Here is a 23,221-nt window from a genome sequence, read left to right as displayed (position 1 = left end):
TGACCCCCGACCCTCCGCGCGCGGATCTGAGGCCTGTCCCGCCTGGCCCCAGCCCAGCCTTCCTGCCCCCATGCTCCAGTCAGTCAGCCTCGTCACTGTCACCCCAACGTGCCCGCCTCAGTGCCATTTCCCTGCTTTGTTCCCGCTGTGTGTTTCCTATGAACGGTTTTCTCTCCTCCCCTGGAGTGTAAGCTCCCTACAGGCAGGAAGTGGTTCTAAACACCTTTTTGATTCCCCATTTGTGAATTTTCACTCCCCCCAAATTCTTTCTGAATGAACGAGTGAATACCTCCTCTATCTTTTGAGTTAGTGCGCAAACTTAGAATGCAACCCATAAATATCTTCAAGTCAGTCCCCTAACTTGTCTGCCCCGTGTTATACAATTTTAATTAATTTAATGTTTTCTCCCTTTTGATTTCAATTTCTCAGGGGAGTCCTCAGAACATCCTTAATGAGAGAATCTTTCTGGAACTCTCTCCCTTTTTGTAATCACTAAATTAGGAGACATAGGTGTCTATGATATAGTCTGACCAGTATCAATATCTCAATTTCTTATTTGGATTCTAGGAAAGTGGAATGAAAGGAATTATTTGAAAAATAGCAATGCTTGGTGCTTACGCAGTCATTCATTACTTTCTAATGAGTACCTATGTCATCCCTGACTGTACTAGGGGCTGGTGACAAAAATCACCAACATATGCTCTTAAAGGAAAGGGACACAGATCTGGAAACAATGCAATGACAGCGACAATAATTGGGCCTAGGGGCTCCCACTCATGAGAAGAAAAAAGCATGTGTCAACAGTGCAGTCAGTAAAGGCTTTCGAATATGATAGAATATTTGACTTTCACTCTGTGATCTTTTTCCTTTGTGACCTGCATCAGATGCGTAACTCTTAAGTGAATCATGTTAATATTTGATATTTAAAAAAACTGCCACTAGTTTTCCAGATCAGTGGCTCTCAAACTTGAGCATGGATCTTGTACCAGAATCACCCGGAGGGCTTCTTAAAACTCGCATTGCTGGGCCCCACCCACAGTCTCTGCTCCTGTCGGTCTGGGATGCTGCTGGTGAACTTGCCCTTGTGGTCCAGTTCCCAGGTGCTGCTGCTGCCGCTGGTCTGGGGACCACACTTGGAGAACCACTGCTCTCAACTGCCGGTTAAAGACTGAGAGACCAAACAATATTGGCACAGTGCTCGTCAGTGATAAAATCCCTAAGTTAGTCATTCGCTATATTGAGCCCCACACAATGAAGGCTTTGGGGGTTCAAGGGTGCACTTGGTAGAGATGGCTCCTGCTGTTCGGGGTGGCTCTCTCTCGGTACAACTGTCCTGCGAGCCAGGTGTGATCATTATCCCCATTTCCCCCACGAGGGGGATGAAAATCAAAGTCAGTCCTCTGATGCTGTCACTCAGCCGATCATTGTGTCACGATCCGTGACCTCTGACTCTCCAAACCACCGTCCTTTCCACTGTGCCTCTTGCCTACCTGCTGAGTAGATGTGGTTGCTTTCTTCCCCTAACACTGAGGTTCATTTTTCTGCTTCTGCTGAATGTCAGCTTCCTTTCCTGCTTTTCTTTCTGTCGCCTATTCCCATCTTAATTATATTTTATTGATCACCTTTCACAGATGACCCTCCCCTGTCTTCCTTTCTTTACCTTTGGTTTTTAAATCACGCTTGCATTTGTTCAGGTGTGTTTGTTCTTCCCCTGCCAGCAGATCTTAGTGGTTTTTTTCTGTTAAATAATTTCTGCTTTCCGACTTAGAAATTGGATGCCTCTGAGATTGAATGTCTTGGTGGCGCACAGATCCCTGCTATTTATCGCTTGCTTCTGCTTGCTAATATTAGGCACTTCATCTCTGCAGTGGCAGCTGTGGCCCTGGCCCGGCTGATCCCCCCCTGGGCAAGAACTAAGGCATCAGGCTTTCAGTACACATCCGGCAGCTCCTCCTCGCTGCACAGGCCAGGCTATTAAAAGACCAGGAGTGTTAAAAATAGCTCTCACCACACTTCCCACCTTGGTAGCTTTCAGGACAGCTCTCCAAAGAAACAATTAGATTCTGCCTCACAGAGTCAAAGTGACCGCAGAAGAATCTTTTTATTTCGGTGGAGAAATTATAAAGTAAGGCTCCTACCCCAAAACAGTGGTTGTAGAGAAGAGTATTTGGAAAAACAATGGATCTATTGCCTTGTTTTTAATAGTCGGACTCATTTGGCCAACTTCCTTTGTGCTTCACGTAATTTGCGCTGAATTCTGGAAGGTTTTCCTTCATTTGAGGAGAACAGCCAGTACATAATGATCTGGGTGATGCTAAGGGGTGTGGTTTTTTGTTGTTGTTGTTGTTATATTGCTGGTCGTTGAAAAACACCGCTAGGACTTAGTTTTCCCCAAACCATTCTGATATTCACAGGGAAAAGTCGTTATTTTTCTCTTTATGTATAGTGATAAGTTTTAATTATATGTTGTACTTAAATACAAAAAAGTCTAAAATGAAATACTCCCAGTCCATGTTAGGCCGAATCTAACCTGGTAACACACCCCTTGAATGGATGATTTGGTTCAATGCTTTTCCTTAAAGCCATCTAGTCATTGTCCCCATCTGGCGGGCTTCTATCACGGGCACGTGCACTTTATTCCATCTAAGAGCACTTCTCGTGCTCAGATGCCTTTAAAAGTACGGAGCCTCGGTTTAGAACTCTCTTTATTGTCCCTTATGCCCTTGAAAGACATCCTTATCGTATACATATCCCAAGGCACAACTTACAGCTTTTTTGTCATGTGAGACTGATCTCCAGAGACAATAAAACCTCTGTGATTCCCCAAGAGATCAGCATTTCCCGTAGCATCTGTTTTTGAATCAGTGATTTTACTTCGGCATTGCCTATCCCAATTGTAAATTCCTCAGTACCTTAAAGTCTTCAGAGTCAAATAATTTATTTGAAAATGGTCTTTGACTTGCTAGAATGGTCTTTGACTTGTTATAAATATTCCTAAGGACTTTGAATTTTTAGAATGTTTTAAAGGTGCTATTTCCCTGTTTTGTGAAGGATGGATGTCTAAGGTCAGGTAAGAGGCATTGGGATAAAAGCAAGGGCTTTTAGTCTGAAGGACCAAGGTCTCATTGACCTAAACTGGGATTTCTCAGCTGTGACATCAGGGACACTTGGGGCTGGATAATTCTTTGTTGCAGGGGATTCTCTTGTGTCTTGTAGGATGTTTAGAAGCATCTCTGGCTTCTGGCCACTAGATGCCAGTAGCGTCCCCAGGGATGTGACAATAAACAGTGTCTCCAGACATTGGCAGATGTTTCCTGGGTAGAGTCACCTGGTGGAGAACCACTGACTCAAGGAATTGAACTTGGATAGAGGCTTTGGTGGGAGAAAGGAGTTACGTTTCATATCTGCTGATGCCATATTGCAGGGACCTGTTGAATTTGCTGAATTCTAGTTAGAGAAGCAAGACTGAAGTTCAGAAGAGGGTCAGCAGAGTTCCACCCCTCCCAGTCTGGCTGGGGAGGGGGGCCCATCAGCGGGGCAATGGCACCATTTTGGTTTCCAAAACTGGAAGTATGGACCGTTGCAGAGCACACGGTGATTTTAGTGCATTTTTGAGATTCATTTTTATTTTAATAGCTCTACATTTATTTTAATATGCATTAGGAAGAAGAGTAACAAGCACATTTTGCCCATGCTGTTCTGGGTATTACTGCTTAGGAAGAACCTCAATCTAACATGAAAGGTATAGTTGGCTTTAAGGCAAAAGCTTTAAGCAAGTTGATTCATTTGTGCCAGGAATGTCTGAGTGTTAAGGATTCGGTGGTTAACAAGGCAAAGTCCTGGAGCTCAGGGAGTTTATATTCTTGAAAGGGAACCAAAAAAGAACATAATTTGAGGTAATGATGAATATGATGTGGTGGAGCAGGCAGAAGCTGCCCCCCACTCTGCGTCAGGATGGGGGCTACAGGAGACTCCAGGGATAAAGCCCTGCTCCCATGGGGTCGCCTTCTAGGTTGGGAGGTAACAAGTGTGTGTTGTCAAGTAGAGATAAGTGCTAAGATGAAACATAAAAGAGGGTGAGAGGTACAAGATCTGAGCAGATGATTTCTGAGTGGAGACGTGACTAATGAGAGAGGGCAGCCGTGGAAGGGCGCAGCCCGTGCAAAGTGATGATGAGATGCCAGGGCTGAGGTATGTGATGTCCTAGAGTGGCTTTTATGCACAGGGAAGACTATCTAAATTTTCTTTTGTGTTTGTTCCTTTGCAAGAATTAAATTTATAAATTATAATGATTCTTAAACCCCATTAAACTTCTCAATGTGGGCTGCCTTATCCTTCTTTCTTCTTTTTTTTTAATTGAAGTATAGTCAGTTACAAGGTATCCATTTCTGGTATACAGTACAATGTCCCAGTCATGCATTTACATACATATATTTGTTTTCATATTCCTTATCCCTGTCTCTCAACTGACATTCATCAAAAAAATCAATTACTCAACTAAATATTTTAATTGAAATCCCAAGGCTGATGGATGCTCTCATGCACCACATTTTCCCCATTGTGACACTGTCTTTGCACACCAGCATGCTCGGATCAGCCTATGCCAGGCACCAAGTGGCCGTCCCAGGGCTCTGATCTCTGTCACCACATCATCATCTCCATATTTGGCTCTGTCTCTTTCTGGGTTGAAAGACTCATTCCACTGAGGGAGAAGCTTTATTACCCCTAGCTAATTGCAGTTCTTGGCCCAAATGAATTAGATTTGGAACTCAGAGGACCAAGGTTGTTTCTGGGAGAGAGATTTTCAACTGTCTTACAAGACCTGGGCATCCAGGGTGATTCTCCTGTCAGTAGTGAGCACAGAGGGGCCATCCTCTTCCTTCCTGTCTCCAATTATGGTAAACTGTGGTTTGGACTCCGCATATGGGGCTGATTTCACAATGCACAACCCAGGGGTTCAAGAAGCATCTTGACCTAATTGTTCTGATTTTCTCTGTAACCCTCACTAGGGTTATAACCAACTTCCTTCTCTATTTAGTTGGATTTCCCGTTTCTTTAGTTCCCTGAAGACATTTTTACATCTCCCTAACTGGTTGTAGGGGTGACTTTAATGCTCTTCTATTAGGTCCTCGTCCCCTTTCTGCAATTCATTTTTTAACCTCTCCTGTTTTTATCTCCTGATTTTACAGATGAAATTCCACTGTGTCTCCATCTCCACCCATTCTCCTCCTTTCCCAAAGTTAGTTGCTAACTTTCTTCTCAGTAATGTCTCTTTTTTTTTTAAATTGAAGTATAGTCGATTTACAATGCTGTGTTAATTTCTGGTATACAACATAGTGATTCAGTTATACATATATATATATATATATATATATATATATATATATATATATATATATAGTGATTCAGTTATACATATATATATATATATATATATATATATATATATATATATATATATATATATATTCCTTTTCATATTCTTTTTCGTTATTGGCTGTTACATAGTATTATATAGTTCCCTGTGCTATACAGTAAGACTTTGCTGTTTATCTATTTTATATATAGTAAATTAGTACCTGCAAATCCCAAATCCCAGTTTATCCCTCTCCACCCCCTCTTCCCCACTGGTAAGCAGAAGTTTGTTTTCTATGTCTGTGAGTCTGTCTCTGTTTTGTAAATAAGTTCACTTGTGTCCTTTTTTTAGATTCCACATATAAGTGATAGCATATGGTATTAGCAGTTTCCCTGTTACACAACAGTTTAAAATTTGAGCCATTCTTCTCTTTCTAGGGCAGAATCATTTAACTGCTTTTGTTTCATACTGTGGTCTCTCCTGTCCTTGTGTGGTCCTGAGACCACAGCATGAAAACAATGCTAAAGGCGGTGAGAAGGAGCTTGGCGAATTTGGGAACAGAAGGAGACCTGACCCGGGGTGGGGCTGGGGGTCCTGCTGCATGGTGGTCAGTGGGGAGAGTGGGAAGATGTGGGCGTAGGAGCCAGGTTATGTGGTGCTTTTTAGCCATGGGGTAGAGTGTTTGAGTTTTAGTCCAAGCTTCTGGGGAAGCCACTGGAAGTTTTAAATATAAAAGTAATAGGATATAAATTATGTCTTATAAAGATCTCTCTGGCTACTCCCATGTAGAATGGATTGTGAAAAATCAAATGTAGTGATAAAGAGATGGGCTGGGGAATTATTGCTTGAATCTTGGTGGGAGGCAATGATGCTTAGAACCAGATAATATGAAAAGTGCCGTATGGTTGTGACAATAATTTGGAAGGTAATCCATGAGTGCCTATGGTTCAGTTATAAGGAGGGGCTGTATTGCCAGCTAGAAGGGAAGGAATGTAGACGGTTACTGATATTGGCCTCTGTAGTTAGGTGTAGACTTCTGTCATTTGGTCATTTGGGAATCAGAATGAAGTTTGTCACTACTGTGCATTTTTAGGAAAGTCTAAATGACAGTCCACACCGTATTTTAAAAATCTTTAATACAGTGCTTTGGAAGCTCAGGAACCAAAAGCAATGATACAGTGACTGATCCCGACTGGTGCTGTTCCTCATTGGAGGGGACTACTGGCATTCGAGTGAGAAAACTGTGTCATTCTGGACCATCTTAGGCATGTGCAGGGCTCAGCATCTCCACCACTGAATGCCAGTGCGACCCCCAAACCATCATGACAATCCCAAACACCCATGCATTGCAAACGTGGATTATCCTTTTTGACTGAAATCTTTCTGAACTTGTGTATGATATTAAAGCATTCAACAGCACTGAAGATCACTTTGCTTAGAGGTTTAATTTAGTATTAGATCTATTAGATAATAAATTAAAGGTATGAGAAGATTTGTGTATTATCAGACAGCATGGTTCTTAAAGATAAATTGTTGATATTAATAAATATATAATTAATAAATATATAGTGTTTAATTAAATTTATAAACAGGACCAGACGTTAATTAAGGGGCCATTAAAAGCGATCTTTTCAAAAATCTTCTTTAGTTAGGAATGCATAATGAGGTCTTTATAGGTGAAATGAAATTTTGTTTTTTGATACCATCCCAGGGAGAATATGAAGGGGCTGGAGGAAATTATATGGACAAAATGTTACTAATTCTGCAATTAGAGATTTTATTTACAAATATGTTCTTAATATAATATTATCATATTAAGATATTCTGTTCTGAATTTTGAAATAGCATTTTGTCCCGGTATTGGGATTTTTAGTTTACACAATTATCTTTCTCTTCTGGTCATACTCATGAATTCAGTAGAGTCCCCTGGACTGTTTTAAAGCACGTAAGGAAGATGGGGATTGCAGACAAGTGCCTCCCGTTCAGTCTGTAGCTTAGACTCGTTTGGCATGTCATTGAAGTTCAGGCAAATCATCTCTCTCCTAACATCATTGATTTATTTTTGCAAATCTCAAATACAAGTGCTAATAACAGTCTTTCAAAACTAGTAATTCAGAAAGACAAGTTTTTATGTACTTTATGTTCATCCTGGAAAGATATAAAATGTTACAGTATGATTATAATTTTGTAGGAAATATCTGTGCATAAATATTTCTGATAGGACTGATCTCCAAAGTATTAATAATACTGTCACTCAGTATAACTAAGGGCAACTTTTTTCTCTTTCTATTTTACGTCTTGTATTTTCCAAATTTTCTTTCATAATCATTTTCCACTTTAAAATGAAAACCATAATTGCGTGCTGCTTTTTAAACTTGCCCTTCTGGAGGGCTTTGTTTTCAAAGTTAACCAAATATTTGGAATTTATTTAAAGCTTCTTGGCTGCACAGGCATTCCGAGAGATTCCAGTCCTTAATTCCTCTTCACACGTATGGGGCCATGTTGCTACCCAGAGAAATCACCACTGGAGGCTTGCTTCACAGAGAAAATTTCCTGAGTTGGGTTTGCGCTTCCAATTAGAATTAAAATGAGTATATTAACGTGCTTGGTATTACATGTGTCTCAGTCTGTTTATCTTTAAAATGAAGGGATAAGGCATGGAATGAACATAGAAGTGCCTTCTAGCTCTCAAATATCATAAGTTAAAAAATTATAATACCTACCTAGCAATTTTCCTAGTATTTTTTTTTTAATAGGTACTGAGATGACCTTGGGAAAGTGCCATCATCTCGGTGGTCAAGTGGGACTTTGCAGAATCTGTTTCTCCTTATGTCAGAAGGAAACTGTAAGCAGGGATGGTGGTGTTCAGTCGCAGCTTCTGAGGGTTCTGATTTTCCAAAATAGAAGGCAGAGCTAGTGCTGAAAAAATAGTCTCTCCCTTTGTAATGAAGATTTTTGCAGAGCAAATGACTTTTGAACTATGATTCTGAATGAGTATGATTGTTTCTGGTTGCAAAACCAAATTAGATCAAGGAGTGTCTGAGAGACTAGCTTAAGGCTGCTGGCTTTATTGGATGGCTACCAGCTGGCTCCATCAACTTATGGGATGGTTCATCACAGTTTTGGAATAAAATAATTTATAAATGTCTATCTTGTTTTATTCAGGTTATACTGGAGAGCTCTGCCAATCCAAGATTGACTACTGTATCCTAGACCCATGCAGAAACGGAGCAACGTGCATTTCTAATCTCAGCGGATTCACCTGCCAGTGTCCTGAAGGTAAATATTATTACCCCAGGAATAACTTCCATTTTAAATCATAATCTAATTTGATGAGCTTTGTACTTCAATTATCTGAAAAACTCTACTCAAGAGAACTTCTTATTTTGTTCCATTTATAAAACAAAATATAAGATGGTCCTTTTTTAAGCTCTGTGCTAGAATAGCTTGGAAATTATGTCTATTAGGCATAATCAGAAATTTCTGTGAGTTTCATTTATACATTGAAAATGAATAACTGTAATAAAATGGAATTTTTTTCTAATGGTGAATTTCACTTGTTAAGATTCCTATTTTTTTAATTATGCATTTGGTTTTTGATACCAGTTTACATTAAAAATTTTTTCAACATAAAATTCACCTGCTTTTATTTTTAAATTACTTTTATAACATCTTTGAGACTTCCAGTCACCTGGAAAGCTACGTCTTTAGAGCTACTTTTATTTTTAAAAAAAGTCTTACTGTTCAAATAGTTTCATCTGAAGAAGCAGACAGATAATCACAGCTATGGAGCTGGCGTTCAAAGAATAATTTTGTATTTGGAGGAAGCTTTGTTCCCATTTGTTCTTGGAGGGACGTTGTGGAAGAGATTACTTTAAACCTTTAATATTGTAAGAATAATATGATATTAAAACCAGCACGTGTGCCCCTGATCCACGGAAGTGACATTGACAACTACACAGAGGAGCATGACACCCTCTGCAGAGGTGAAGTGTACAGTCGGGTGCGTAAGGAAGCATCTCTGTACTCAGAATTACCTAAACTGCCCCTCCCCGGCTGAGAGGCTGGCGGCAGCCAGGGATGGGTGATGGTAAAAGGTCACTGGCCTCCCAGGTAACCCAAACTGCCATTGGCAATGCCTCATCCTCATATTTGGAAGCCTGAGCAGCCACTAAAGAGGTGGCTTCCGTGTCCTGGCTTCTCGCCTGGGCAGGGGCAGGAGTGGGTGGCTGTGGCTGTGGTTATCCCCTCAGCTGGGTGTGCTTGTGATGCACGTGGTTACCATGACGATGGTGTTACATGCGCTGGATGATCTTCACTTGGGAAACAAATGGGAAAACTGGAAACATTGGCAGGTGGATGATCGATCCAGCAACACCCATCACTTTCTGCGTACAGAGCACGTGGCAGTTTCTCGCAGCTTTGCCACACCCTGGCTTAGTCAGTTGCCACCTAACTTTGAGTCTAGGCTGTGCTTACAGTCAGGGGCAGGCTTCACGGTCATCTGCTGATAGACTGTTGGCGAATCATTAATTCCCTTCCCCAACCCAGTCCTCCTTTTCCTTTTCTACTGAATGTGAGCGATGGTGCCCCTGGGTCCCTCGCAGGGCCATTCTGGGATCGAATGGGAGTTTGGGGAAAGATCTTTGAAAACTCCAGAGTGCTTTATTAGCATCACTTTAATTGCTACCAGAAAGTTAAATGTGGCCCCAGAGGCTCTGAAAGGTCGCGACTTACACAAAATCACACTGGTGGTAAAAGGTGGCCCTTGAACGAGAGCCCAGGAATTTTGTTTTCACTTACACTCCATTTTTCTAGTTAATAAAGATTTGCCGAGCATGGGCTGGGTGCGAGGCTGCAGGGTCGGCAAAGCTGAGATGGCCCCTCCTGTGGTGTGGACACAAGTAAGTCTGCAGTGACAAGCAGGAACAGGTGCCTTGAAGACGTACGACAAGGATCTGCTTAGCCTCGGGGACCTGGGGGAGATGCCCATGTGCAGAGACCCTGAGTGAGGAGAGGGAGGAGGAAGGCGAAGATGAGGGCGTCACCGAGGAGCAAAGGAGGGGGGAAGAAGGCAGGCGGCCAGGGCTGAGTCCTCAGGGCTTCACGGGGCTTTGTGGGCAGGGGTGGGGCATATCCTCTTCATCCCAGGGGCCGGGGAGAGGGCAGAGGCTGGGGTTCCGAGCTTGTTCTGCCTCTCGCTTACCAGCTCTGTCCCACGGGCAAGTGAGTTCACACTTCTCTGTGCCTCAGTTTTTTACCTGGTAAAATTGGGGCGATGATAACCCCCACATTCCTAGGGTCCATGCGGTTAAAGGAAATGAGAAGCTGCTTAGATAAAGTGCTTAGCACGGTGCCTGGCTAAGTGCTCAGGGAATATTAGCCATCTTATCATTATTGTTTTCCTAGTATTGATTATTATGAAACCATTGATACATTTAAACAGGCATGTATAATCTTCATTCCGGAGCAGCATGGAAAGTAGTTGGGAGAGAGACGAGAGTGGGAAAAAGGAGGGAGGCCTGGGGGACTGCAGTAGAAGTCTGGGAAACAGACATTGACTGCTAGGGCGAGAAGGCAGACTTTGAAAAGGAGAGAAGCTGCTGGATTTGGGAGAACTTGAGAGGGAAAAAGGAGAGGCCTGGGGATGGCTGGGGCTGGGTGAGGGAGAGCCAGTTCAGGGCTTCTATTACTTTATGGTTGGTTGTGCCATTCGTGGAGAAAAAGCTATGCGGAGGAGAAGGGTTCTGTTTTGGACCTGTTGAGTGTGATGTCCAATTGGAGACAGCGGCTGGGCTGTTGCTATGAGTCTGGAAGTGACTGGGGACGTCCGGGCCAAGTCTGTGCACAGAGACACTGGTCTACAGATCAGTCATTTAAACCTGGGTATCAGTGGAGTTGTCTGGGGACCTTCTCCTTTATCCAGTAGCCCGTCAATTCCTGCGTGTTGTCTAGATAAAGCCTAGAGAAAATGTGACCATCTGGAATGGGAAGGATGGAGATGGACTTCCCAGCAAGTCTTTGTATGAAGACTTTCATTCGGAGGTGTCCCTTTACTGAAGACTGACCAGGGAAAGACGCTTCAGTTATAATTCTGAGGGTGTCCTTGTAATGTTTCGAAGCCTCTTAGCAGCCAGCGTTTTTAAAGCAGCCCCTCCCACTGACCTGTTCTTAGGGTGCTTGTTGTAGAAGCTAATATTTATAGGGCACTTGGCACTTACAGAAAAGCCTGTGTCTCCAAGAGCCCTCTATATCAGCCGCGCTGTGAAAACAAGTTTGAAAGTGGTTCAAGTCCATACTATGTTCCAGAATTCTGAGCCAGCCCTTGATCCCTGCCCGCCTCCTTTTCTTTCTATTTTTTTCCTCCAGAGATTTACATTTTGGCATGTTTGCTTTGTATGTATGTATTTACATATATAGTTTGGTTTTTGGCAAAGTGACTTGAGGGTCAGTTACAGGCGTCACGACCTTCATCCCCAAATAAATCAGTTAGCGTTTCTGAGAGTAAGGACATTCTCCTTGGCATCTACGTTACCATTCCCACACCTAAGAAAATTAGTAATTATTTCCTAGTATTATTTGCTACCTGCTCCCTTTTCATGGGCGCCTTTGCGTGGTTGGGTTGCTTCCCTGTGACATCCTTTGAGGGCGGGAAATGTAGCTTATTCACCTCTCTGTCACCGACTCCCAATACCTCATCGTAGAGCTTTTAGTTCCATATTTTACATTAGTAGGAGGCTAATAAAAATTTGTTAAATAAATTAATTATATAAGTCAACACTTAGATATCACTCACTGGGTTTAAACACTCATTTGATTCTCACAATGCTCCTAGGAAGCAAGCACCATTAATACTTCCATTGATCAGATTGGGAAAAGTGAGGCACGAGAGGGTAAATAACTTGCCTGAGATCACATAGCTAGAAATTTCAACCCAGGCTACTTGGCACTAGTGTTCTTAACCCCCAGCCTGTAGCATCTCTGAAGATATTCGTTAAAATAAATTTTAATTTGTTTATTTCTAAAGATGGTCTTTGTAACCATAGTCATGAGTAAAATAAAATGCAAAGTTTGTTGGGTTCTAAAACTTTTAAGTGTCCCTGCTAAAAATTCTTATGTCAGGAAAATTTTTTCCTTTTTTTTTTTTGGTGAGTTCAGTGAAATCCTTCTGCAACAATCCCTCCCAGGCCAGGAAGCTGTTGAAGCTGGGGTTTTCCCTCGGGGATGGTGCTTTCAGCACGGTTCGTTCACATCCTTGCTCTTTTCCATCCTTTTCATCTTCATCCAATTTCCTTCAAGGGTCCTTTTCCATCTGATCTGGGCCGTGTCCTTAGAGGCTGAGTTCCTTCCTGGGTCCCCGTCACTCTGACTCTCGCCTTCTCTTTAACATCTCTCCAAAAGTTCAAGGTCAGGCAGGCCTGCGAGACGTCTTGTGCCGCCGTCATCACATGAGCTGTGCTTTTGGAGAGGTGTCAGGTCTTCTCCTACACTTAGATTTTTATCCTTCATCCACGGGCTCTGTCTCGTCTTTGAGTTTCTGCTTGATTTTCACCAGGTCCATATTTGAAAAGTGCAATTTCAGACTCTGATTAGAGTTGGGGTGATAAGAAAGAAAAGGAAACTTGCCATGAGTGTTTTCTTATATTTAACTCATTGAATGATGGCAACAAAGATGATTAGGAGCTGGTTTTATTGCCTCTGTGTATACTTTTTATGTTGATACTGTCTTTACGTTTGGTTTAGAGCATTGAGGTCCTTAAATTTTAAGCTCAACGCATTTTAAATCTGAGAAGATCGAATTTTAGGTACTTACCATCCCTGCCTATTGGTAGTTAAGTAGGTATGTTTAAATATATGAGTATATTTAAATCCACATACAAATAAAATCTAAATATTACTGTCTAGCCATCACCTTTGCTTCGGCGTCTTATTTTAAGTTTTTTTCCCCCTGGGAATTTGAAGCAGAATAAAGAACAAGAGGAAGTCAGCAGGGAGGAAAACACTCAGCAGTAAAGGGGTTTGTCGTCTCTGCCTCTGTGACCGGTGGCATCAAGCCGGTGCAACTCGTAGACACTGAGCCCCTCCCTGGCATCTGCCGGTCAGAGAAGGCGGATGGTAACCAGGGATGAAGTGAGGCTAGGGGGCTTCATGACTCTTTGGAGGAAGTACTATTTTATCCAATGTATTTCAAAGGCACTAATGTAAAGACGTTTTCTGGGGTGACGCCTTGGGCTAGGATTACAGATAAATAGGATTTGTATTAACTGCTGTTATAATCACCAGGGCGAGTATGCCACGGGGTAGAGGACTCAGAGCTCAGTCCTCTAACTCTCAGAATGCAACGCGGGATCCACCATCAGGCAGGCAGCTCTCGTAGCGTGGAAACTCCACGTCCAGGTGTGGAGGGCTGGTGTCCTTCTGTGGGCTGGAGATCCGGAGACCTGAGTCTGGGACTGATGAGAATGGAACCAGCATGCATGTGGGTTTTTAGGGGCACACTGCTTGGGTTTGAAGTCTAGATCTGCCTCTTTTACAGCTCTTTGCTTCTCTGAGGCTCATTTTCCTCATGTGATACTGGTATGCTTTTTATCAGTTGATGTGAGGAACAGAAAAGATCCTAAAAGCCCTCGGTACTGTGCTTGGTGAGTAGTAAGCACTGAATAAACGTTGGCTGTGATGATGATGATGATGATGATGATGATGATGATGATGTGGTGGTAATGAATTTAGTCCCATCACCTTGGGTGAGTCCTGTAATGTTGATCCCTTCCAGCCGTATTTTCTTGTTATAAAGGCTCTTGTTATAAAAGGGTCCCTATTCCTGTCTTTGATTCAAGTATATCCGTTTAAGAGCCTCTTGCTGAGTCAATAAATCCATCTTGTCGTTTCAAGGAAGGTTTATAGAGAAAAGTTTCATAACCTCTAAGCGACTCTTAGGAAGGCCTGAGTCTCAAACTTAATGTCGGCCCAAAGGCCCTGTAGGTTAAATCCCACTGCAACCTGCTCCAAGAGTTTTATCCAAACGATTTTTGTTTTTCTACATTGTATAACCCTGAGTAATCTAGCCGTATAATCCTTTTGTCCAACTCAAATGTCAGTGGTAATGCCTTTCATCTTAAAGGGGTTTATAGGCAATAGCCACACATGTCATAAAAATTATCTCTGAGATAATGTGTGTTGTTCAGAACCTGGGCACGTTACCCAGTAAGGATTCAGGAATCCTGGAGTTCTGGGACTTGGTCGTTTCTCCTAGTCTTCTAATATGTATGATCTGGTGAGAGCTCTCTCTTAGGATCATATAAAACTGTGTGTATTTACTTAGGAGACGTGCAGCCTGTCCTCATAAAAGCCCTGAACAAAATACTGTTCTTACTCTTTTAAAATTGGCATTGTCCCTATATCACCACTTCATTTAGGAATCGTAGCAGCTGAGACCCTTGGAGTTCCAAGTGGTGTATAGTTTCCCCTTTTGGAAACAAAGCAGGGTATTAAGACTTATTAAGTGTGAGTAAAATTTTATTTCTGTGTTTGGTGTGTGCAGATTAATTTTTGATTTATGGTGGAGTTCAGATTTCTTTTTTGTCCTTTTCTTTTTCTTTTTTTTCCATGTAGCACAACTTCTCTGAGATTGTTTAAAATATTGCCAGGGATTTTGTTTGCCTGCTTTTTCCATTAACAGTGGGGACCAGCTGCACTCACTTTAGTGAGCGATGGGTCCTCTTCCTCACCTTTATCTCTCCTTCCCCTTTGGAATTGTTCCGAGATGCTCGAGATGCTCGGTGTAGTGCTGGCAGATGGCAGTCGGAAGTCAGTGTGGTGAGTGAATGAGAAGCAGACGATGATATCTTGGTGGTTTTCTTTTCAAAAAGAGGAAGGCTATACCTAAGCAGGTCACCGCAAATTCTGATTTCTTAAGGTGTATGTCCAGATATGCAAATGAAAATTACTTAGCATGAATTCAGGTAAATGCCTTGAACTTCAACTCCTGCTTCTCTCTTGTGGCTCCTTGTCGCAGTGGCATCAGCAGCAACAGTGACAATAAAGATGATACCTGCCACTTGTTGAGTGCCTACCCTGCGTTAAGCTCTGTGTCTGGTGCCTGAAGTTCAGCACAACTCAGAGTTACCAGCTGCAGCTCAAGCAGACTTGCTGCTCAAGTTTGAATCTGTGATCACTTACCACTTGGTGACCTTGGGCACGCAAACTGATGTTCCCTATGCCCCTTTTCTGCCTCTGAAGAGTGAGGTTAGTATCAATATCTTCCCACTGAGGTTGTTATAGGGGTTGAGCATCCAGTGCACAGGACAGTGCTGAGCACGGAGTAAGCGATTACTGTAAATGTCATGATTTAATCCCCACAACAGCTGTGCTGTCCTGAGGCTCTGGGTCCTGGTGGACCCAGGATGCAAGCCCAGGTTTGTCTGATTCTGGAGTCCATGTTCTCTCTGTGACACCAAGCTGCTCCTCTGGTCAAGCTCTACCTTGTGTGATGGCTGGGTACGTGTCTTCTCATCCTCATGGGGCTCCAGACTTGCTCAGGGCAGTGGTGCTAAACTTTTTTTGTATCCCTGGAGTGCCTAGCACTTAAATACCTATGAGCCACCATGAATGCATGAATGAGTAAATACCTGGATGCAGTTGCAACAGAACCATTTCATATGGGAGGACGCCGCAGCCAGATGGATTAACCAGTGTTCACTAAAGTAACCAGGTGACTCTTATTGGTTTCAATCCATTGCTAACTTAGTACTAGGGGCAGTGAGGGGGGCTCGGATCTCAACCTTTTGCTTTCAGTGCCCCATTTGTGTATGGCTTAGGGGTCACCGAGACATGGGCAGAGTTCAGAGACAGAATTTTGGGATCCCCTTCTCTGACTCTTCTTTCCTGCATCCCTCCTCACTCCTCAACGTGTGCCTGTCCTGGGCCCCTCCCTGGGCTTCTTTTGGACAGAAAGAGCAGGTTTAACATGAGTGTCTTGGTCTCCCTGTGACATAGTCACAGCTGGGGATGCCTGTGGGGGGGCGGGGGGCTCCCTAAACATGAAACTCAGCCCATGATGGCTGCTGCTTCCGCATTTCGACTCTTCCCCCAAACCTGCCTGCTTTTGTTCAATTTCAGAGCCATGAGGCCATTGTAGGGTATTTTGGTCTGGAGTTTACAGTCATTTGTGGGACAGTCCCCTTGTTAGAAGCTGACTTTTCCATATCAGAAGCAGAATGTCCATCTAATTTTTCTTGAAAGCAACCAATATCCTTTCCAATAGAAATACAAATATCCGTTTACTGGAAGTAAATGGAATTCTAATTTTTCCCTACAGCAGATTTTATCTCCTTATACATGCCCTTTCTGTAGACCACAACCATTGGAGGAGGCTAGAGTGAAATTTTTGTCTACCTTGAACCAAGATACCACGTGATCCAGTCCTGGGTCTGATTCTGAATTATTCAGATCCAGGCTTTGACTCCTACAAGCATCTTAAAGTAGGACTCACAGAGGGGCACAGGCCCAAGAGACATTGAACAAAGAAGATTGTGAAAGTGAAAGAATGCTTGTTTATTACTTTATCAGATTCGAGTTTTGGTTCAATAAACCTTTCTTTGACTCTTTTTCCAATCTAGTTCTCATGTGACCTAATGTCACATTGCTAAAAGGCAGCTGAAGGCAGATGCTTATGTCTACGAATAGGTACTTACTAGGTATTAAGTAAGGCTTCTCCTTACGTAATACAGCCCCTCTCTGGAGGTATTTCCCATTGCTCTTCTTTTGAATTGCCCTAATGATATTTGATTGTAATTTCTATGAAGAACTTGTCATTTTTAGAGTCCCTTCCTCACTTTCGGCTCCTAACTTGTCTACACGTAGCAATACGTCTGGTCCCTGGGAGCCAGGGGATCCTCTCACCACTGGCCTCTGTCACCACATTCAATTATTACCCTCTTTTCTGTTACAGCCCAGGACTTTGTGTAACAGTTTATATTTTTTAAATCATTTCCCCCTGATTATCAAAGAAATCTGTGCTCAGATAAACTCGAAAGAAAAAAAAAATAAAGCTATAATTCTGCCCTCAAGAGAGATCTCTTTTAAATTTTAGGTGAACATCTTTGAAGTCTCTTCTCTAATGCACATTTTAGAAAACTGAAATTGGGTCTTACTGTGCCTTGTCTTTTGTAATGAGTTTCTTAAAGTGAACAATGTGTCCCAAATACTCTTCTCTAATTATTTTTCTACAAGGTTGTTATTAAGGCTTGCCTTGCATTCTGTCATACGAATGTAGCATAATGTACTTAATAAAAGACTTAATCATTCACATACCATTTATTGATTGTCTGGGGACAGCTGATCTCAAGGGATCCAGGAGTGAAGGAGACAGATGGGGAGCTGGCTCATGGGGCTTGGGAATAGCAGGTGTGAAGGTATGACTAGGGGTGCTGGGGTGACTGGGTGGCTGAGAAGAGGGACTCCTCCTCCAGACTGGGGGCTGGGAGGGAAGTCAGTTCCAAGGGAGCTGTTGTTTCAACTGAGACCCGAAGGACAGGCAACAGCAAGATTAATCATTAGGGCTGTGGGCAGAGGAAAGAGCCTCCCAGGAAGAGAATCAACAGCAAGTATCAGGCAGAGGGGGAGGGAGGGTGGCATATCTGAGGAACAAGAGGAAGTTCAGCAGAGCCGTATCGCAGAGTGTGATGGAGGGAAGATAAAGGCTCCGGGCATAGCAGGAGCCAGCTCAGGCCGGCCTGGACCCAGTGGCCAGGCAGGCCTGAGACACAAGGTCACCCGTGGAGCTGGTGTTTGGAGTCAATTCCACCCAAAGTATAAGGGCTGAGAAAAGAGGCTTGTTGGTTCATGAAAAGAGGGAACTTGGTGCCCAGCTGTCAAAATAAAGCACAAGGGAACTTGGGGGCTGAAAGTAGTGAATAAACACTGTAGCAGGAGGTGCTGTCAGACAGCCTGCAAAGATTAAATCTGTCTTGGTTGGGAGAAAAACGATAATTAGTAATAGTTTATGGATTTTCCTCCTCAGGACCAAATCAAAAGAAACACTGTGGCTACCAGCATAGGGGGGAAAAAAAACTGTACAAAGGAAAGGTGGATCTGCCTTAAAACATCCTGATGGCAGAGCTATTAAGTCAGTGTCTCCAGACGTGGAAAGCCGACAGTGAATTTTCTGAAGCTCTTCCGGGGGTTCCAGTGCAGCCAGGGCCCAGAGCCACTTGCCTGAAGAACAAAGCTACAGAGCTCCCGCGGGGATGAATTGCACGGGGCAGCCCGGGAAAGTTTCTGCAAAGCCTTCTTTGCCAGCAGAGGCCTTGACATCCACCAGGAAGGCAACGATGGCCCTACGCCTCGTCTGGTCTCAGTCCTGTGAACCTCGCGGCAAGGCCAGGCACCACCTTGGTGTTCCTTGTATGGAAGCAGAAACCACATTACTCTAGGCCTTTCCACACGTGCGCCTATTTAAAATTCATGAAGATGAGTGTCTTTAAAAAAAAAAAAAAAGCAGATGAAGAAACCGAGGCTAAAAATTCATAAGTCCTTGGAGAGGGACAGACATGTTGAATTTCACTTCTGTCAGTTACTGGCTTTGGTCAAGTTACTTAACCTTCCTGGACCTCAATTTCATATTATGGAAAAGGAAGTGCTTGTCTCAGGGAGCTGTTGGGTATGACGTGGTAGGGATTCAGGGCCTGTGTCTTTCTCCCGCTTCCCATTTCTTAGCTTCTGACTTTTTTTTTTTTTTTAAACTTTCTCCAGACTTAGAATTTCCACGAGTTGAGACAGCAAGAGCTTTCCTATGTGTGTAAGGCGGTCCTCTGACTCTCTTACGGGGGATTTTCCTGTGTTCATGTCAGACAGAATGGTTATGTAGTTGACCCAAGATTCCCAGCATCTTGGGTTCTTCCAGATTCCAGTCCTATCTAGACACCTGTTGAAGCGTCCTGTCTTCTCTTTCTGATTCAGTCTTGTCCTCTGCAGTCTGTTCTCCACACAAGAGCCAAAGTGATCTGTCTATAAAATGGTGAGCCCATGCTTTCACTCTCTGCCTCTCGAACTTTGGGTGATTTCCCATCCAAAGGGAGGTCCAGGGCCAATGTGTCCCTCGCTGCCTCTCAGCCTCTTTTCTTGCTACTCTCTTTGCTGGATGTTTGCTGTTCTTTGAAACACGCCAAAGTCTTGAGAATTGTCCTCCAGGGGGTGCCATCCACCTCAGAACACAACGCTCTTTGGGCATTTGCACCTGCTGCTCCGTTTACCGGAACCCTTCCTCCCGGCTTGAATACAGCTCATTGCCTCTCTCCCTTCGGTCTCCGTGACAGCACTATTGAAGTCTGCCTCCGTCAGGCTCTACCCCTTACTGGCTTCAACAGCGGGTAGTGCTAGTGATGATACGTATGTACTTACCTTTCTCTTTGTTTTCCTCACCAGAATATAAGTTCTTGAGCGGTGCCTGGTACTTGGTTGATCTCCATCAGTTCAGGTTAGAGAAATGAATGCTCAAAGGAAAACGCAGAACTTTCTGACTAGACCTCTAAATTTCCATTGTTAATAGCCAATTATTTTTGCGCATATAGCTCGTCTACTTTAAATAAGCTTCCTCTCTTCTGCCTTTTCTCTATTTCGACTACACTGGGGCAGAGTTGATTTAGCATTCCTCTGACAATTTCCTAGTTATTTTTCATTTTCCTGTCTTAGATCTAAAATTGTCTTTCTGTTCTGCTAAAGAGAAAGTCCTTCAGGTGGTTTTTACTCTGTCAAATGGATTTTCTTAAAAATTGAAAGTCACATTTTATATGTAGTTGTCTTGGGCCTTTTCCAGCTGATGGTTGTGTAATTGCTTTTCCTAGATCCCCCCACCCCCTCTTTATCTTACACAACTGTCTGCTTTCTTAGAACCAGAACAAATGTGGTCCCAATTAAGTTTTCCATAAACCTCGGCCAAAATCCCTTCTCTGGGTCTAATTTCACTCCTCTTCCTTCTCAGCCCAGCCAAATCTTGGGCTGTCTTTGAAGCCCAGCACAAAACCCCACTCTCTTATGAGATTTTCCTGGCCTGCCCCACCCAGTAATAGCCCTTCCTTCTTTGGATTCACTGCTGCCGGCCACTTTGTCAATAACTATGCAACAGATGAAGCCGTGCAGCGTGCACTGATCCCACTCATGCTGACAGGCTGGGCTGGTCCCTCTAACCCCACGTCACATTAGACTCGTTCTGTAAATGTTTGCAGAATGAAAACACGGCCTCACGTTGTCCCCTCATCATCTAGATGTGTCCTTCTGAAGGTCTCTTCTGTTGAAGATTAAGCTCTTGGAGAGTCGTGGTTCTGCCCTGTCCTTGCTGCTCATCCAGGCGCTTAGATGAACCAAATGTTCTGCCTTCACCTTGATGCAGTGATCACCCACTTATACTTCTGTCACTGAAGCAGCTAGTGACTGATCATCTTTTCCATATTCCCTCACATGTAACTGCAAACTTGAGGTTAGGCATTATTTATCAGTCCTCTTTCACTCACTGCACTATTTTCTAACAAGTCTGCACAAGACTATGTCCTCTATTGCTCATCCGTCCATTTGTTTGTTCATCTATCGCACAGATATTGACAGAGTGGCCACCATGCTGGGTGCTGGGGCTTGAGGGTGACAGGAACCAGCATGGCTCCTCCTCCTCTGGGAAGCCGGTGGTTGGGGTGGGTCTAGGAGACAGATGACGGACAGGTACCTCGTACATAACTGTGCCATTACAAATTCAAGACAGTGCTATCGAAGTAGCGAGCAGGGCGCTGTGATACATACAGAACAAGAAAGGGATACGTACCTAGAATGGGGTGATCAGAGAAGGCCTGTCTGTTTGCAGCTGAGAACCCAAACCTGAGAAGGAGCAGCTGTGAAGCAGGTGGGAGCAGGGATGTCCAGGTCGTGGAGACGGCTTGTTGCACGGCTCTGCACGGGCGACGGCTTGTCTTTCCTGGAACTGACGGAGGCCAGTGGGCTGGCTCCTAGAGACCGAGGGGCCAGAGTGGCAGCTGAGTTGTAGCCCGCGGGGCTTGATCCCGTGGAAGGGAGGTTGGATTTTATTCTAAGAGCAATTGGAAGCCCTGACAATATTTACGTCTTAAGAAAATTATGCTCATTGCTGTTTGGAGAATTGGTCGTAGGGGTGATATAATAGAACAGGGAATCTCATCACAGGAAACTACTGTAACGGGCGAGGGGAGAAATAAGCGTGACTTTGGCTGGGATGGTGGCAGTGGGGATGAAACAGAATGTTCAGGGTCACGAAGTACGTGGGAGATAGAATTAATATCCACTGATTGATTCAATATGGGGGTTGAGGGAGAGGAAGCAATCAGGTATGACTCCTGGGTTTCTGACTTGAACCATTTGCCAAGACAGGGAAACCAGGAGCTGGGTTTTACACGCCTACACGCAGTTTCCTCTATGTAAATTACCTTTACACTGTCAGCAAATATGCCAGTGTCACTTTATTCTCTATTTCCTTTATTAATATTGCAGGAGCTTCTGATGTCTAGATAGCTTTCTAGAGAGAACGACTTCATTGTCTTGCAATTTAACATCTTCCGACAATGTTTTCTTTTGGTCTTAAATATCTGATTTCCATAATGTGTGTATCTCAAGGGTGTTGATTTTTATTTACGTAATGAATATTCAGCAGGCATATTCATATAAATATTGGTTCAGATACAAAATTTAAAGCAACAGTCAACTGGCTAATTCATAGTTTTTTTTGTTTTGTTTTGTTTTTTTTGCATTAGCCCCTCATTCCTTAGATTTCCTTTGTAGTTCTGTTTTATTTTCTGTTTGAATCCTTCAATCTTTCATCCTGTGTTTTTCACTTTTTACCCTGTAAGTAGGACTGTAAATCCAGATATTCTTGCCATGATCCTCCAGTTAGGACTACGTGCCACCCTCTGTTGTAGTAATTTACTAACCTTTTAGTTGTTTCAGAGAGATTACTGTTACTACTTTCATTGCTAATATTATGATATTCCACAGAACAGTATTTCATTTGTTCTCCTCCATAGAATTCTTCATGTTTTAGAATTTGAATGTGTTTAGGGATGTAGTTGAATCCAAGAATATTCAGTTTTGTTTTCCAATCCTCTTGCCTTTGCCTCTGTAACTAATTTGGTTGGCATATTCTGGCAGGGGAATTTTCAAAAACATCTACCTTAAGAGATTATTGATAGGTTGGCCAAAACTCTTAAAGAGTTCTGTTAGTAAAAAGAGAAACTTTACCAAAGGTCTCAAGTAATTGCTTTTAGACTTGTAACATTATTCAGGAACAGGAAAATGCAGATAAGTTCTTAGTATTGGCTATGGAGTTTTATGAAAGTCTTTCTATGTTATGTGTGTGTGTGTGTTGGGAGAGAGAGGATGGAGGGAGAGGCAGAGGAGAAAATGGAGTGAATGAGAACCTTGGTTCATTTTTAGAATGTTTCTTGGAAAGATGAAATAATGTCTGGCTGAGTGTCAGCTACAGATGATCCAAGACCTTTTCTACTGCGTGATGTAAAACATCTTTCTACCAGCACTATTAGAAATGCCCTGCACTCTGAAAATTCAGCTCAAAGGGGCATGTTATAAGAATCTTTGCTGTGGCTTTGGGTCACTGGCTTCCACATGTTTATATTAAGAAATTAGATTCATACAACACTACATCTGAGTGTGTTCCCTTCCATAGGTACTTATATTTATATATCTAGTAATGAATGTACATTATTTCTTATTTGGGCTGCAGTTTAGTTTTTGAAACTACCTTCAGGCAATATTCAAGCTTTCTGTGATTATTTACAAGCCAGTTTTGATTCAAAATTTCAAAAACTTCCACGTTAATACCCCTATAACATG

General features: G+C 43.0%; 1 protein-coding gene across 3 annotated transcripts in view; it reads left to right on the top strand.

The window, feature by feature from the left end:
* DNER (delta/notch like EGF repeat containing) overlaps positions 1-23,221 on the top strand; it is a 264,234-nt gene that overhangs the window by 179,215 nt on the left and 61,798 nt on the right. For all 3 annotated transcript variants that reach the window (XM_032480418.1, XM_032480419.1, XM_032480417.1), the window contains exon 7: positions 8,522-8,635. In XM_032480418.1, coding sequence (XP_032336309.1) covers positions 8,522-8,635 — 114 coding nt within the window. The remainder of the gene's footprint in view (positions 1-8,521; positions 8,636-23,221) is intronic.

The sequence above is a fragment of the Camelus ferus genome, chromosome 5, assembly GCF_009834535.1.
Source record: "Camelus ferus isolate YT-003-E chromosome 5, BCGSAC_Cfer_1.0, whole genome shotgun sequence".
NCBI classification, from domain to species: domain Eukaryota; kingdom Metazoa; phylum Chordata; class Mammalia; order Artiodactyla; family Camelidae; genus Camelus; species Camelus ferus.
Note: the sequence above shows the minus strand (reverse complement) of the source record. Positions and strands in the feature narration are given on the sequence as shown.